An 18,258-nucleotide genomic window follows, 5' to 3' on the forward strand; every position below is an offset into this window, starting at 1 on the left:
CTGAGTTTTTGGATCTTCCTCCACAGGCCATTCTCCTCTTCACCAGCAGGAGGAGCTGTCTTCCCTCCTCCCATCTCCCTCCCATGACCTGTGAAGCAGGGATTGTGTGTGAAGCCTATAGCTGGGGAAGCTACGTTCCAATAGCAGAGCAGCAGGGAAGGAACCATTGTCATTTGTATTGCTAGGGAGGCACGTGGCATACAGACTTGAAAGAAGTTATAGCTGGGGTGTCCACTGACAGGTCACCAATGTTTTAAAGCTCCCATTACCTGTCCGGGGCTCAGGGTAACCATATGTCTTCGAGCCTTCCAAAATTGAGGAAAACGTTTTAAATCAGGATTGACAACATTGATTTTACTGAACACGCTAGATTCCTCATAAGGGATTCTAGTTGGATAAAGGAAAGGAGTATCTTCAGGAGGAAAGAGATGCCATCTTTTCCTAGTTAAAAAAATAAGATACAAGTTAGTACTCTAAACTTGAGACAAAACATGTAAGAAGGCAGCAGCTAAGTGCTCAATTTCACTCATTTTCATTCAATCCATAAAGGAATACAGGAACTGCAGGGGTCACCTGGCCCATCTCTCACTCAGGGCTGGAATTTCCTCTGCAGACACCTGGTAAAGGAAGGGCAGCAACTAGTGGGTATCTCATGATGCCCTGAGCAGCCTCTTTGCAGGGACAGGAGCTCCTTTGTAAGATCATTCTTTCTTATCTCAAATCAAAGTCAGCCTCCTCATAAACTGTTTCCATCCCTGAGTCTAGAGCTCCCCAGAATAATCTCTACCCTTTGAAATCTCTGGATTCCTCTCTTATGCAGAGCAACCATTCGTCCAGAGTAACTACCCACCAAATCGTTTCCAGACTTCTCCCTATTGGGGTTGTAAATTCCTTAACCTAAACATTTGTTAAGTTGACCCATTAAGGAAGAGAAATGCACGAATGATGCCACACAACTAAAAAGTACTATAATATAGGAATTTTCAAAAAGAAAACTGTAAAATGTTTCAGTCACTTTAAAATTTTTTGAAAACTGGAAGTGATAAACCTTAACTCACAAAACACTAGACACACCAATACTTTGAGCCAACAGAGCGAGGACATCTGAAGCAAAGGAGGGAGAAGTGTGAAAAAGGAAGAGACACAGACAGAAATACACAGATGGGGAAGCAAAGAGAGAGGGAAAAGAACCTAGTTCTGAGACAAGCCCTAAAGCCCTCTAGTGACCCCTGACAGTTACAGAGGGGCTATCATGTCTTTTCAAAACATGTCCTTTCAAAAGAGCTGACTGCTCTTCTCAAACTAGGAAATATAAAGTCTTATTTTGCCTTAGAGATGATAAAGCTGCTCCCTCCCACTAGACCTAGGACTAGTTTGGGAGAATTTTTGGCATTTAGGATGTTTAGAACGTTAGAGCTGGAAGGACCCTTAAGAGATCATCAGTCTAATCTTACATTCAAAGAAGTGGAAGAGGGAGTCACGGTTTGCTCAGTGTCATTCACTGGGCTTGTGTTAGTGGTGGACCCAGTACTAGGTCACAGATCTCCAGACCCCTGCATTATAGCTGTGTTTCCCAAAGGAACAGCCATGATGATAACCATCCCATACAATTTGCTTTGCTAAGTTTAAAATGTAATATATTTGCATCCTTGTGTTCTTAATCATAAAAGGTAGTCAATCATCATGTCATCCCTGGCTCAAAAACCTCTTGGTTCTGATGTTGAAAGAACAGAGAATAAGCAGTATTTGCCTGGGCATTAAGACCCTCAGGCTCCACCCTGCCTTTCCTACTAATCCTCTGTCTCTAACGCACAACTTACACGGACAACTCACTGGGCCCTCTATACACCCCACGCTTTCCTGGGGCTCTGCTCATGCTGGTCCCTTTGCTCCTCCCACCTGTGTCTTTTGAACATTCACCCACCCTTTGAAACCCATCCCAAATGGCAACTCCCCTCTGAAATCTTCCCTAATCTTTCCAACAGGAACATTTTCTCTTCTCCTTTTCAGTTGCATGGCTCTACGAAACCTTCCTCAAGGGCATGTTCATTCTGCCTAGATATATCACAGCAATCCGTGGGCTTCCCTGCACTCTAACTGTACATACACTCTCTTAGGGCAGAGAGGTGTCTTACTTGTTCACCTCTGTTCCTACTGTAACACATGGTATCTGCACGGCAGGATACTCAATAAATATTTCCTGAATAGTTAGTTATTTTATTACTCCAGAGCTATATGAGGCCAGAAAATATGGTCTACGACAAAGTTAAAGTAAAGCTATATTAATTTTATATCACAGAAAGAACCCAGGTATTTTTTGGTAATGTTTTCCCAACTGAATTTCTTTGGCTTATTTCTCCACTCAGAACACACGGAAAGCAGCTACTTAAAATGATGCCCTTTCTAACGAAGTTTAAGGTTCAGACTATTAACTCCATAAGGGCAGGGACCAGGCACACTTGATTCACTGCTGTAACCATAGTGCATTAATAATGTACCCAGACGTTCTAGGCTGCTTAATAAAGACCTGAGGAATCCAGGAGGAACTATCTCATACAGTTTTATAGTTTTCAAAGTACTTCACACGTGGGGGGAGCAGTTCAAAGATGGTAGCAGAGGAAGACCCTGAACTTACCTCCTCCCACAGACACAAAAAATACACATGTGCATATAGACCAGTTCCCTCTGAAAAGAACCTGAGAACTAGCTGAACACGTGCTCCACAATAAAGAATAAAAAGGACTAACTACATCGAGATGCAGAGAGATGCTCCCGCCAAAACCCCCAGCCCCGGCGTGGTGGCACACAACAGGAAGGGACCTCACCAGACAAGGCTTCTCCCGGGAAGTTAGGGGCTGGCACCCCACATCAGGAGCCCCGGCCCCTGGGATCTATACCACAGAGATGAGCCCCCGTAACAGCTGGCTTAGGAAACCAACAGGACAGGTGTCCAAGTGTCCCCAAGTGCTACATGAAACTGAGACTCCCCTCGTAAAGGGTTCACGTATATCTCACTTGCCCCAAACCCTAGCAAAATAACAGCAGTTTGAAAAGTGTTGAGACTACACGTGAAGGAAAGTCATTTAGAATCTGACAGTATCCACCGAAGGGGTGGGAAATGATGGAAATGCTCCCCCGGGATGGAAGCACTGGCAGACGCCATTGTTGTGCTCCTCACCTAACCTGCGGGCACAGGTGGGCAAGCTCGGATGCAGGGGCGAGCAACTGCGGCTCTACCCTGCCACAACGCTGAAGCCAGAGAGCTCCAGTGACCAGAGCACTTCCCCAGCCCTGGAGCAGGCAGGTGGGCACAAACGGTCCCGGCATTCTCCTGCTCACTAGCTGAAGTCTGTGAGTGTGGGAGGCTGCAACACAGCCCTGGCCCCCGGCTGGGGCTGGTGCACGTGAGCAGTCACAGCGTTCTCCTGCTCCTGAAAAGCCAGCACGCGTGCACGGACGAGGCAATCTCATGCCGCACCGCTGAAGCCTGCGGGCACGAGCCGTCATCGTTTTCCCACTGCTCTCCCACAACAAGAGAGCAAGTCCCACCCCCTACACTCTACGGCTACTAACGCAGACTCTTACGTTATAGAGCTAAGCAGACAACTGTCTGGCTGAACTGGGAGTGTACTCCTAGAGTTCTAGGATCAGCTTGCTGACAGTAATCCTGACCGTGGCTGAGAGACACAACACACAGACACCACCGTCTATATTGTTCCCCTTACTTCACAAAGGAGGAGACTGAACCAGAGGTTAAGAGATCTGCCCCAGTCATGAGGCAGGCTGACAGGATGGAGCAGGGAGTCCTGCCCTCTACCCGACACCCATTCCTCTTCCTGTGCAACACACAAAGACACACACTCTCTCTTTCTCTCTCTCTCTCTCTCTCTTTCTCTCTCCCTCATGCATGTGCATGCACATGTGCATTACCTTCCTTGTACCTGGAATACTAGGTTGCAACCATAGGTGTCCAGATGACAGGGTGTATGGGCCCCCATGGAGCCGATCCACAATGTACTTTCCTGTCCATTTCTTCCAGGAAACCCAAAGTCAGACCACATCACATCCTGTTTTGAAAATAAAGTCACAGTCCATCAAGAACCAACCAACTCTGTTGTATAGGAGTATTACACATTTTCACTTACACATCTGGTTTTGGGCACTTGGAACACTCTCTTACAGAAATTGCTATAGATGGAAGAGGTTAGGTTTCCAGAGCAATTCAAGAAGTCTTTTTAACCAATAACATATCTGAATAACCCCACTAATAGTAGTTATTCAACAAATATTTACTGTCTGCCTATAACATGCCTGGCACTCTTCTAGAGCATGTGATGAATCAATGCACAAAATAGACAAAAACGCCCACCCAAATGAAGCTTACATTTCAGAGGTTGGAGACTGACAATAAACACTAGACACAGTTATGCAGATATATGGGGGAAGTGGCTCAGGCAGCAGGAACAGTGACTGCAATGGAAATAGTATTTTTTTAAATCTCTGAAGCTTAACTCAGGAATCCAAAAAGGCACATTCCCTCTAAGCAGTGCAGATATTTTGAGGCCTAAGTAATGTACTAACTTTTTGCACTTTCAAAGACCACATGAAAGAAGGCTTCTCCTAAGTTAGTGGAGTTATTTAAAATTATAGATGCTGGAGCATCTAAGTAGTTCATACCTACTAAACTGGAGTCTCCAGGTGGGGGAGACACAGCATATCTTTTGAAATATTTTTGCTATGCTCCTCAAGGTCATTAACTCTTTAAGTGTAAAGAACTTGAAAAAGAGACAGCACAGTGCTTTCAACTTGGCACTCCTTACGTCTAGTTCTGTGGACAGATCCTACCCAAGTCAACTACTGATCCATTAAATACCATCTGGTCCAGTAGTTCTCAAACCAGGCTCCCTGGCATCCCCTTAGGGCACTGGGGATAGCAGCAAAGGCTCTTTCTTTCAGCAAACTGCTCTGCTTGATTTTATTTAGGTTTGAAGAAAGGGTGTTCCTGCTTTTAAATAAAAGTTAGAAAACTATGAACGTAGTTTGACATAAACTCAAATCCATGGAATTTAAGATATGTATAAGCTGAAAAAGAAAAAGAACACACTAGTGAACCAGGCAGGAAAGTTTTGCTTTATTTTTTATTTTATGTGTTTTGAATCATGAATTTTAAAAAACAAAACAAAAAACACCTCTATGTGCAGAACATGGTCCTAAATGCTGACACTACTCAGTATCTTCAAACTTTTCTCTTTTTGGAGGCAAAGCATTAACACTACTCAAAGAGAAAGAGGATTTTGGAGAGACATTTTTAATGGATGGTTTTAAGGAAGACTAGAAAAAGCTTTTTCATTTTTGTTTTGAGTGGTAAAAAGAGAATATGTGCATATAACTAATATCTGTTATAAAAAGGGGAGTTTTTGCAAGGTCAGCACTATTATAAATGCATATGGCTCAAATGCAGCAGCTCCAGGGCGTGGCAAAAATCACGTCCCCTCTGGATATAGCCCATATGCTCCATGAAGGGAGCTCACCTCTGTTTTCCCAGTGCCTAATATAATACCTGGCTCAGGTTAAGTGCTTAAAACCTTGGCTGCTTGGGAGGGAAAGAAGAATCTGTTGGCTTATTATGGGTAAATGGTTCAGGTCAAGAACATTTTTGAGCATCTATTACATACCTGGTATGATGCTGAATGTTTGGAATATGAAAATTAATACAACACAGGCCCTCCCTTCAAATCTCCTAATGGAAGATAGTCCCATAAATGGACCCTTCCGATATAATGCAGAAAGTGCTCTCACAGCAGTGAGCAGAGAGTGCTCTATGATCACAGAAGAAGGGCTCCCAGTCCAAGCGGGGAGCTAGGGAGGCTTCCAATGAACCTGGTCCTTGTTGAACAATTCACCACACCTCAGTTTGGAATTTAACTAAAGGTAGATGAAAGACACGCAATATAAAAACAAAAAATGGGGATCTGTCTTACCTAAGAAGAGGCTGGTTTAAGTGACTCTTAATCTAACAGATACACCCCTTTGGGAGTCTAATGAATGCCGATATCCCTCTCCTCAGAGAAATGAACGCACACGCACACGTGAGCGCGCGCGCGCGTGCACACACACACACACACACACACACACACACACACACACAATTTCACATACACTTTGAGGGAGTCGGTGGACCAACCCCAGGTGAGAAACTGTTCTAGAGCACTACTTCAGAAAGAATCACAGAAGGGAAGTTTTTCTACCAGGTCGGGGGGTGACTATATGAAAAACTGACGTGAGGCTTCCCTGACCTCTTATCTAACACAGTAATGACTAAAAAAGGAAAAATTATTTTGGAATGATTAGATCAGGGTGACCTAAACTTCAGCTGCAAACTGGCTGAGAAAACCAGAGGGTGAAGGGTTTGGGGGCAAGTGGCAGAGAGAAAGTCAAAGTAAATTTGTCAGAAAATAGATAGCACTAAGTGTTACCTATTTTGGCTTTCTTTCCCCACAGGCTCTTGAGAGTTGGGATTTCTTGCCAACTGAGTTCAGCTATTTACAGGTAGTCAAATCTCTGAAATGAGTGCAGGCCCAGGAGGAATCTGCGTTGGGTCTTGCTAGAAACAAGTGACCCTGTTAGGCAGCCACATCGGTGAAACTAACACAGGTGACTGGCGGGGTGATCCATCCTGGAGTCTATTCCCACATCCACTTCAAAAGTTGAAAAAGTCTTTAGAAATCATCTCTATCCATGAAATTCTATTCTACATCATCCCTGAAAAGAGCAAGCGTCTGGCTGATTGCTTACTACAAAATCAATATTTGCTTTCTTGTAACTTCCAGAAGAAGGTCCTAGATTTGTTTTCCACAAACAACAGGTTTATGTTCTCTTCTGCCAAAAACTGTTGTCTTTATATTATCTGAACAATGGTCATGTCTTCTCCTTTATCATTTTTTTCAAATATCTAGACTCAGTAGCATTAAATATTCCTTCCAGTTTCTCTCCTCTTGACTACCTTTGTCAACAGCCCTCTTAAAGCCTGGCTCTCAGAATGAACCCCAGACACAGCCTATGTAGTTCCTTGCGTATGGGTCTCAACATTCCATGATCTGGACATTACACTATTAATACACTGTCAGACAGTGCTTTTTTTTTAAAAAAAAAAAGCAGCTGAATTATACCATGGCTAATCTAGGCTTGACTGCCTTTTTCTTATGAACTGTTGCCTAGCCATATCTCTTCATCCTTGATGTTACAGAGTTTAGGAGAAGGCCATGGGACCCTAATTTAATCCCTCTTAAATTGAATGTTAAGTTTCTGCCTGGTGCTTTGCAATGTTTAAATGAACCTACATACATGACTCCTAAACCTTCATCTCCAGTCCTAACTTCTCTTCTATTTACGACTAAATCTATATTTTCAACTGCTAAACCTATATTTTCAGCTGCTAACTATCAGGTTATTGAATCCATATGGTGAGACAGGCCCTGATACTAACATTTTCTTTGTATCATCTCATTTAATCCTTATGAGATTGAAGGTAGTTATAGCTACTGTACAGGTGTGGAAACTGAGGGACAGTTCTATCCTTTTGTTAAAAAACATGGAGACATTTTTGGTTGTCATAATAAATAGGAGGGGGGTGCCCTGGTATTCAGTGGATGGGGGTCAGGGATCCAGCTCAACAAAACAACGGAAGTTTTGCATCTTGCACAATTTTCATAACACTGAAAAATCTGATTTTAGTTACCTGAGATTAGAGCTCTGACTCTTTTTTTTTTTTCTGCGGTATGCGGGCCTCTCCCGTTGCAGAGCACAGGCTCCGGATGCGCAGGCTCAGCGGCCATGGGATCTTCCCCGACTGGGGCACGAACCCGTGTCCCCTGCATCGGCAGGCGGACTCTCAACCACTGCACCACCAGGCAAGCCCCAGAGCTCTGACTCTTAATTTCATATATCCTCAAAGGACTTTTGCACGGTTTTAACACATACTGAATTTTCTAGAAACACAATTACTAAGTAAGTCGAGGGAGGACTGTACTTTGTGTTCCTGCAGCTTCATCAAAAGTTGTTCACCGTTTTGAAAAATTAAGTCACCAGCAGCATTGAAACTCCTATGATATTTGATTTAGCAATGTATACACCAATATCAGTCTGTGCTTATACTGTCTCGTCAGGGTGACTCTATGTGTATAGATACAAACATACTCATTTAGCCTCATTTCAAAATGTTAAATATAAAATATTGGAAATATTCTATGGAATTTTATCTTAACTCTTCAAAACTGAACCTTTTCCTTGTAGGTAGGTACAAGCATCTGATTAATTCATTATGTCTTCTAGTATAGAGACGCTTGAATATTTACACATTAAATCACATACTTCTGCTTAAATTCTCCTGTATTTTATAGCTGGGGTAGTTTAATAGTTTTTAAAAATTATTTGTGGAAGTAATTATATCACCTGCAAACTGCATTTCAGAACAGTAAAGGGGTTGCAGGTTCTGGTATGAGACTATTGCTACATTACCTCTCTAGTGCTCTCCCAGCATGGGCTACACACCTCCCTGCCTTTGCTTCTGCTGTTCCCTCTGCCTGGCTGGTCTCCTCGCTGCCCTTCCCACACCCCAATTCACATTTCTCTTTCAAGACCCAATGTAAGTTTCATGTCCTTGAACCCTTCCACACTCCCCACCGCAACCCCTTCCTCCCCTGCCGCATGCAACCTGGTCATTCTCTCTTTTGGTCTCTCTCTCCCAAAGAACTTTGATTCTTTGCCTGTCTGACCCATTCTCCTCAAAGCAGCAAAGAGTGATCTTAAAATATTAAGTCCTGTCCCCGCTTTGCTCTGCACTTAGAATTAGATCCAAATGCCCTCTATCATGGGCCTGTATGACCAGGCCCCTCTCACCTCTCTGACACCTCTAACCCTCTCAGTCTCACTGGCCAGGCTTCAATCACAATGGCTTTCTCTCTTTTTTTCCAAAAAAGCAAAGTCTTCTCACATTCAAGGGCTTTGAACTCTGCTTAGAAAGCTCTTGACCCTCCATTCACTTGGCTAGCTTCTCATTTTTTAGGAATCAGCATAAATATCACCTCCTCAGAGAAGGCTTCCCAACTTACCCTTTTAGAAGTCCCTCTGCTGTACTGATTTTGGCCCATTTTTGTTTACTTCATAACAGTTAGGACAATCGGTTAGACTCACTTGTCTGATTTCACTATAGAATATGAGCTCCCTGAGGAGAGGAGACCAAGGCTGTGACTCTCTAGCCCTAGCACAGTAGTTGAAAAACAGGTGTTTGTAGAGTGAATATACAATCATGCACATTTTACAGTTATTTTCTGTCTTTTGAACACATATTCACCTCACAGACCCCAGCAACTGGCAGAGTCCACAGCACACAACAGAGCTTGAATCTAGTTTCTGCATTCATCTACTCTCAGCTTTGGCTTCATGTTTTTTAATCAGCTGGAAGACTTATTACTCTGCTTTGCCTTTGGAATTTTTTTCTTGGGAAAATACAGGTCTGGTGGGTATGGTCCTGGAGCTCCTTGGTCATCCCAGGCCCGTGCCCAAGTCTAAACAATTCTCCCAACACACAGTGGCTGACAACAGCCACCTGCGACAACCTCACAGAGAACTCAGCAAGCTCCCCCAGGGTCTGCAACATCAGAGGAGGCGCATCCCAGACCACAGCGTGCATCAAGGTTGGGCCTGGTTTCTGGAATAAATGGACTATCCATTCAAAATCATTATATGTTGGCTTTGGAGGTCCACTTAATCACACACCTGGACTTGACTATGTTGTTATGTCTTCTAGTGTAGTTATTGAGCATTAACACATCAAAATATATGTTATTATAAATTACTTCCTCGAAAATTCTCCTTTATATTATGGGTAAGGTATTTTAACAATTTAAAAGAATTACATGTGTAGGTAATCGTATTATCTACAAACTGTTTAAGGGGAGTGCAAGATCTGGGAGAGTTGAGAATCACTGCTATAGCACAACTATTAGAATCAAAAACTACTGACTGATAATATATGTGATATGCTAATAGGGGATGGAGCCTCAAAAAGTGTAAGGCATAAACATCTCTATTATCAAGAACTCTAAAATCTAGTTGAAGACACCAACTTGAAATAACAACATAAACAAATCAATTACTCCCTCCCCAATATGCCAGAAGGCAATTCTATCATGATCACACAACTGTACAATAAATTAAGAGGTCAAGAATGCTTGATATTTGCTTTTGTCTTTCTCTGTCTTGATCCCTCAATAAGTACTAATGCATTAGTACTTAATCGAGAGAGATGAACTTTGTGCTTTTCCCTTCCTCTCTTCAGTGAGACGTATAGCAGATTGCTAACCTATCAACTTAACCACTAAATAAAATGACCATCAATCATCCTGCCCCAGGGATCTGGCCACAGGGGCCCCCCCTTGAAACTGCCAGCCCTGTGGCTGCCTAAGAAATCCCTCTGGCTTCAAAATCCTCTCTCCCCAGCTGACAAGGGCATTCTTACCTATGCACTAAGGATGGCTGTACAGACTCATTCTGGGAACCCTCCCTTTAATGCTGCAATTCTCTCTGGTCCCTATACTTGCTGCCTGCAGAGGCCCTGGAATAACTGTACTTTTTGTAGAAATTGTAAATCTTCCTTCAATTTTTCATGTCCTTCCATGAACAGAGTGCGCCATAAACTGCCTACTTTTCTTAATATCTCATTCCCAACTTTATTCAGACAGATAACGTGCCCAGCTAAGAGACATCCGTTTTCCAGCCTGCCTTGCAGTTCAGTGGGGCCATGAAACTAAATTCTAACCATTAAGCAAAAGTTGTTGGATGGGACTTCTGGGACAGTTCCTTAAAAGAGAGGCAGAGAGCCGGGAGTACACGTTTGTCCTTCCTTCCTCCTTTCTGAAATACAGTGTGATGGCTCTCTTGGAATACAAGATGGCTTTGAGGATGAAAGCCACATGCTAAAGACAGAGTAGAAAGACAGGAAGAACCTGGGTTCTTTGGGATGACAAAGCCTCCATTCCAGCCCCGGCCAGTGTACCTCCAAACTTTCCTTAGGTGAGGAAAAAATTCACCATTATGCGTTTAGTTAGGCAACTTCCATTCTGGGATTTCTGTTACAAGCAACTAAGCCTAACCCAAATTGATTCAGGAGGTTAACCCATGGAACCTTGTCTTTCCCCAATAATCTCATTCTGTCAGAGCCTTTATCTTGGGTTTGCAGTTATGCCAGTCCTAAACCCTATATCAGAGAAAGATATCCTTGAAGAAATACGTCTGTAGAAACTTCAGGGTGAAAGTAAAGAGAGTTTCATGATACTATTCTTTGAGCATATTATAAATACAGTAGGCTTCCCCAGGCTAGCCTGGAGAACTAACCGCCAAGATCTGCATTGTTCCTCCAGGAAAAAAAAAAAAAAGTTCTGAGTCCAAACAATTGATATACAAATAAAATGTGTAGAACACAAGCAATGAAAATTACAAAAGACAGCAAAAGAGTAAAAAGAACCAAAAGGTCTTGATAATCAACTCTTTAATTAAAAAATAAGACCACAGTTATTATGGAAGTGCTAATGTAGGGCTGCAGTACTATAATTTAGTAGTCCATTAGATACTCTAGTGGTTAGGGGTAATTCTAGAAGACAATATCACATGTTACCCCAGTACTTAAAGGAATTAACCAGGAATTCAGTCCTGCTTTTTCATCCTCCCCCACATCCAACCACAATGGTTTCCTATCAGCCCCAATTCCTGGCCTCTTCCCAGACATATTCTGGGAAATTTATCTGCAGTTTAAAGACACCTAAGAGAGGGACTTCCTTAGTGGCGCAGTGATTAAGACTCCACGCTCTCAACGCAGGGGGCCCAGGTTCAATCCCTGGTCAGGGAACTAGATCCCACATGCATGCCACAACTAAGAGTTTGCATGCTACAACTAAGAGCCAGCGAGCCACAACTAAGGAGACAGCCTGCCACAACTAAGGAGCTCACCTGCTGCAACTAAGACCCAGCACAACCAAATTAATTTTTTAAAAACTATCAAAAAAAAGAGAGACACCTAAGAGGGATGGAAATAACACACTACAGTGTTTCAAGACCAAATATGGCACAGCTTCTGTACAGAATGAGAGTTATAAGCAAAATTCATCATTTACTCATAGTTGAAAACTGGCTGGCCAAAGAAAATGAACTTGGTTTATAACACAAAAGTAGTACAGATACTTTATTCTCCTCTTTCCTCTGGATGGTTCTGCCTTGTCATGATGTCCTGAACATAATATGTAATTTATAAATAATAATGGTTTTATTTCTTGTGTACATAGAGTGATCATATTTCCCAATAAAAAAACCAGGACATAAAGGATCACAACGCACTTTTGTGCTACTTGTGAAGATAAGAGTTAGTTGGGGAGAAACTGCTTAAATACCAACATAAGGAAATATTTAGAAACAGTATATTTTCCACTGCCTAGTTTTCTTTTTAAATTAATTTCATTGAGGTAAAATTTATATACAATAAAACATACCCATTTTAGACTACAGTTCAGCAAGTTTTGACAAATGTATATACTGGAATAATCACCACCATGATCAAAATATAGAATACTTCTACTACCCCAAAAAGTTCCCTCTTACTCCTGTGCTTTCAATCTGCCTGCCTCTACTCTCAGCCCCAAGCAACCACCGATCTACTTTCTGTTATCCCAATATTTTGAAACTGGATTCCTTTAAGTACACATAACAGCAATGAGGATGAGTTTTTAAAATTGCTTAATAAAATTGTCTCCAACATTTTAAATAAGAGAATCTAAAAATCTGGTTGTAATTTTAAAAGTTCAAGAAAACGTATATGCTTCAATCTTCTTGATTATATATAATATTCTAAAACTATTGCAATCATTTAAATGATAAAATAGTGTCAGAAAAAGTACTAAAGTCTAATAGCACATTTTACACTTTTCTGTCTTAAGGCTTGGCTCCACATTCAACTTTAAACTCCCACGGGAGCCAAGTCTTTTATTCAAGTTGGCATCCCTGGTACCTAACACAGCACAACGAATGTTCAAAAATTGCTGAGTTACTGATCTAGGTGACTAGATCTAATTTTATGCTGAAACTAAGTCACTCCTAAACCTGTTCCAATTAACAAGTTAAATAATTGTTGCAGACTCAAACACCATTTAAAAAATGCTGTACAAGCAACCAAATCTTCCATAATTTTACAGGTTTTTTAAAAAAATTTATTTTTGGCTGCATTGGATCTTCGTTGCTATACGCAGGCTTTCTCTAGTTGGGGCGAGTGGGGGTGCTCTGCCTTGAGGTGCACGGGCTTCTCATTGCAGAGGCTTCTCTTGTTTCAGAGCACGGATTCTAGGCACGCGTGTTTCAGTAGTTGTGGCACGTGGGCTCAGTAGTTGTGGCTCACAGACTCTAAAGCACAGGCTCAGCAGGTGTGGCGCATGGGCTTAGTTGCTCCGTGGCATGTGGGATCTTCCCAGATCAGGGCTCAAACCCATGTCCCCTGCATTGGCAGGTGGATTCTTAACCACTGCGCCACCAGGGAAGCCCAATTTTACTGTTTTAACCAAAGAACTTAAGAAAAACTGGTAAGATACTGATAATACAGAATAGTGGCTTTTTTTTAAGCCTACCATTACCAGAAAATAATTCATTCTTAAGTTGTTTACCACTAAAAAATGGTACATTTTGAGTTGGAGTGTTCTCAGAGCCTAGATTTGGTGTGAGCTAGTATAAGCTCTAGGCTCTGAGAACACCCCAATTCAAAACTATTTGTTCTTTTACCGGGCTGTTTGGGTGACTTGTGGTCATGGTTAATTGGAGTCTACCTATCACGTTAAAAGTTGTCTCATTCTATTTAGTCTCCATGCCTAGATCACACACATAGGAAAACTGAATATACATAATACTATAATGAACTTACATCTGAATAAAAAAAGAAAAAAAACCCCAAACAAAAATGGAACTTTAAAACAGTATAATTAACTATAATTACTATGTAAAACTTATAAAGGATAAATACTTCAAACAGCCCCTTAAATGAACATTATAAATTAGCAAGTACTTAAGGCCCTTTTCCCCTTGAAAAAATTACCTCAGGTAACAAACAGAAAAGAGGTAGTTGACTCTACCCACAGATAGGCTTGGATGAATACCCAAATTCTTACATTCCAATTTGCCTCGTCAGAAAGCATCATGGGCCATCAAACCCCTTTAAACATCACTAAACCACCTGGCTCAATTTCAACATACTCTCATAACTATGTTATAAAGCCCAGGACAGGCTAGAACTAATCTTCCATGTGCTGCATTTTGAGATTCTGTGTCCTGGTGACTTAACAAGGCCCCTGACTCTCAGCAGTCAATCTGAATCACAACATAAAATGGAATCTACCTGGGAAATGTTCTTGGGGCAAATCCCTTTTGCTATATGTTGATTCTTAATAGCTTCAATTACGATGATACTTATAGATGATTATAAAATGTAACACCTGTCATTCTTACCTAACGAGTCAGAGATAAAGAAATTTTATGGTACTGTCACAAATTCCCTACCTTCCTCACGAAGTAGAGAATAAAATGTTCCAAATAGATGCTTTACTTAGATCAGTCAATGATATGATCTATAGCTAAACGAGGCCAATTTCATTTGTCATATATGAAAGTCAGTTAAGTGTCAAAATCATAATTTTTGGCCAACTTTAAGGCTACAGGATATTTTCCAATAATACCACTATATTTACCAGTGTATTTATCAGTATATATAAATATTACATATTTATCACTGAATGAATTTAAGTAGAAGCTGTAAGTAAAAACTTATAAAACTCGTTAGAAGGCTGAAGAGAGCCAAGAATTTCTTGTCAAGATTGAAAAATGCTACAATTGATTAACTAGAAGCCACAGAAAACTGGACAAGGGTGAAGGTGGGGTTTAAGTTAAAACACCCTCTGAAGGGCCCCTAAAGACCAAATAGCAAAACAAGAAATGGTAAGACTAGGGGAAAAAAAATACACTTATGTAATCATTGAAATACCCATTATGGATTCAGCACTATGTTAGCAGTTTGGGGGAATAAAAAATTATACAACATAGTCCCTGTTCCCAAAGAGGTTACGATGCTGTTAGAGAAACAAGTCATAGGCATTCTATGTCACGCACCATTTAAATAACAATCCAAATAAAACATACAGGAATGAAGGCAAGGAATGGATGGATGTAAGTACAAGTGGTTGAGAAGGCTTCATAGCCACGGATCAATCTGAGCCGGGCCCTAAGAAGTTGAATTTTAACAGGCAGAAATTGAGAAGAGCATGAGCAAAGGCCAGAAGACGAGAGAACACGGTGGTCCAGCACTCTGCAAGGAGACTACTCAGGGACACATGCAGAGGAGACAGGTCATGTCAGTCATACTGGGGAGAGTCTTAAATGCTATTATCCTTACACAATTTAAAGGCATGAAATGTCTGTGAATATAATTAACATATTTAAATATTTTCATAAGAAACTGTTTTGGAAATAATTAGAGGAGGAGTCAGACTAGAGGAGAGTAATTTCAGAAAGGATGATGTAGACCAGAGGTTCTCGAAGTGGTCCACAGACCTCTTGGGGGGGGGGTCTCTGAGACCCTTTCAGAGGATCTGTGAGGCTGAAACTATTTTCATAATACTACTAAGGTGTTATTTTCCTATTTCACTGTGTTGACATTTGCACTGATGGCACAAAAACAATGGTGAATAAAACTGCTGTTGTCAAGCTGTGGAACCAAAGTGTACTAATAGCATTGCATTCTTTTTTTTTTTTAAACAGCCTTATGAGGCGTAACTGATGTACAATAAACAGTGTATATTTAAAGTGTACAGTTTGATGAATTTTTTACATACGTATACACCTGAGAAACCATCACTACAATCAAGATGACATTTTGATCATGTCCAAAAGGTTTCCCATAACCTTTTGTAACCTCTCTCTACCCCCTCATTCTTACATAACCACTGATCTATTTTCTGTCACTATACATTTGTTTGCAAGTTCTACAATTTTATATAAATGGAAGCATATAGGAAGTACTCCTTCTTCATGCTAACACTAACCAAAGGCAAACTAAACAAAGCAGACTTTGGACAAAGTAGACATCAGAACAAGGAAGAACTCAGGAAAGAGAGGTTCATCACATCTTGATAAAATATCAATCCATTAAGAGGACATAATAATCCTAAATGTGTATGACCCTAAACTGCTACTAGCTGCAAAACAAAAACTGACCAACCTAAACTGAAAAAGAAATAAATATGCAATTATAGTTGAGAAATTTTAATACCCGTCTCTACATAATGGGTAAAACAAGTATATGTAAAATCAGTAGGGATACAGGGGACATGAACAATCAACTTAATTGACATTTATAAAAGACAAAAACAGCAGAATACACATTATTTTCAAGTGCCCAAGCTATCAAGATTGACTATATTCTGGGCTATAAAACAATAAATTTAAAAGAACTGAAATCATACAAAGTATGTTCTCTGAAAACAATAGAATTAGAAATCAATAACAGAAAGACAGCTCGAAAATCCCCAAATATGTGCAAACTAAACATTATACTTCTAAGTAAACCATAAGTCAATGAAAAAATCGCAAGCGAAATCACAAGAAAATATTTTGAATAGAATAAAAATTATCTTGGAAACTTGTATCTTGAAACTCATCAGCTAGAAAGCTTCCTAAAACTTAGAAGACTTTTCTGATGAGAATGGTGATGCTATTAACAAATGTCACTTTTTGTATAATAAAGTATACAAAGAGGCATCAACATTTCGAAGATCTATATAGCTTAGTAAACCAGTATTTTCCAAATGGCCAAAGAAAAGTATTACAAAAGATCCATTCCATGCAAGATAGACCAATGGATTTTACTGTAAGACTAGGAAGGGTTCATTGATCATGGATTCAGATTCTTTTTTTTTTCTTTTTTTTGGGCGGGGTACGCGGGCCTCTCACTGTTGTGGCCTCTCCCGTTGCGGAGCACAGGCTGCGGACACGCAGGCTCAGCGGCCATGGCTCACGGGCCCAGCCGCTCCGCGGCATGTGGGATCTTCCCAGACCAGGGCACGAACCCGTGTCCCCTGCATCGGCAGGCGGACTCTCAACCACTGCACCACCAGGGAAGCCCATGGGTTCCGATTCTTGATTGCAACAAACGAACGTTTAAGAGACTACTCATTAGTGGTAGAAACAACCCAAATTTGGTGGAGTATCAAAAAAATCCACAATTATCTAAAAAGGTTGCCAAAATGCTCCTCTCTTTTTCAGCTGCACATGTGTGTAAAGCAAGATATTCTTCGTATACTTAAAACAAACCAAAAATCGCAAGACTGAATGAAGCAGACAGAAGAAACAAGCTGTCTTCTATTAAGCCAGACACTAAAGAGCCAACAATGTAAAACAATGCCACTACTCTCATAACATTAAAAAGAAATTTGGAATATAATTACTTTCATAAAAATGTCACTTAAATTCACATACAATGAGTTTATTCTAAATAAACATTAAAAAAATTATCAGTTTTAATGTTTAACTACCCACCGTTTTATGACAGACGGAAGAAGGCTTGAAACAATAAGTAGTAAGATTTAGTGACTGAATGAATTATAGTGGTAAAAGTAAAACAACTTAGGCACCTTTGATGTAAGATCACTTCATGCTCAGAAAACCCTGAGATAAAAAAAGGATATAATCTTAATGGACTTGATTGTTCACAGCAGATTTGCCTGTTCTAATCTAGAGAATTAATCACCGTAATGTGAGCTGAAGAAAACTCATTAACTAAAAATATCATATTTTATAAGGGCTCAATTAGAATTCCAGCACATTACCAAAAGGCTGCCTTTTATACCCACACTTAATAAATGGGACACATTTCTGCACAGTGCTACCATGCCTGGGCTGAAACAGAACAACTGATGGGGTCAGATTAGAGATTCACCCAAGGCAGAGTGAGCCTAGATCCAGCACAGACAGAAGTCCTTCATCCCAGCTGGGTAGTCCTCACAGGACTGAACGTATCCAGACCCCCTGCAGGCATATAGTGCAGTAGTTAAAGCTTGTGGAGGCATACTGCTTAGTTTATTCTTTTCTTAGTTGTATAATTTCAGAAAAGGTTTAACTTAATCTCTTGGTGCCTCACTTTTCTTTTTTTTTATAAATTTATTTATTTGTTTGTTT

The 18,258-nt window shown here is 40.8% G+C and overlaps 1 protein-coding gene across 3 annotated transcripts in view; it reads right to left on the reverse strand.

Annotated features, from left to right (window-relative positions):
- The window catches only part of HSPBAP1 (HSPB1 associated protein 1), a 55,634-nt gene that overhangs the window by 15,200 nt on the left and 22,176 nt on the right, over positions 1-18,258 (reverse strand). For 2 of the 3 annotated variants that reach the window (XM_082839718.1, XM_082839717.1), the window contains exons 4-5: positions 3,931-4,067; positions 270-441 (exon numbers count right to left, since the gene is read on the reverse strand). The exons of the other annotated variant lie outside the window; for it this stretch is intronic. In XM_082839718.1, coding sequence (XP_082695844.1) covers positions 270-441; positions 3,931-4,067 — 309 coding nt within the window. The remainder of the gene's footprint in view (positions 1-269; positions 442-3,930; positions 4,068-18,258) is intronic. 3 annotated transcript variants of the gene reach the window in all.

This window comes from Leucopleurus acutus (assembly GCF_964270905.1).
Source record: "Leucopleurus acutus genome assembly, chromosome: 5".
Classification (NCBI taxonomy): domain Eukaryota; kingdom Metazoa; phylum Chordata; class Mammalia; order Artiodactyla; family Delphinidae; genus Leucopleurus; species Leucopleurus acutus.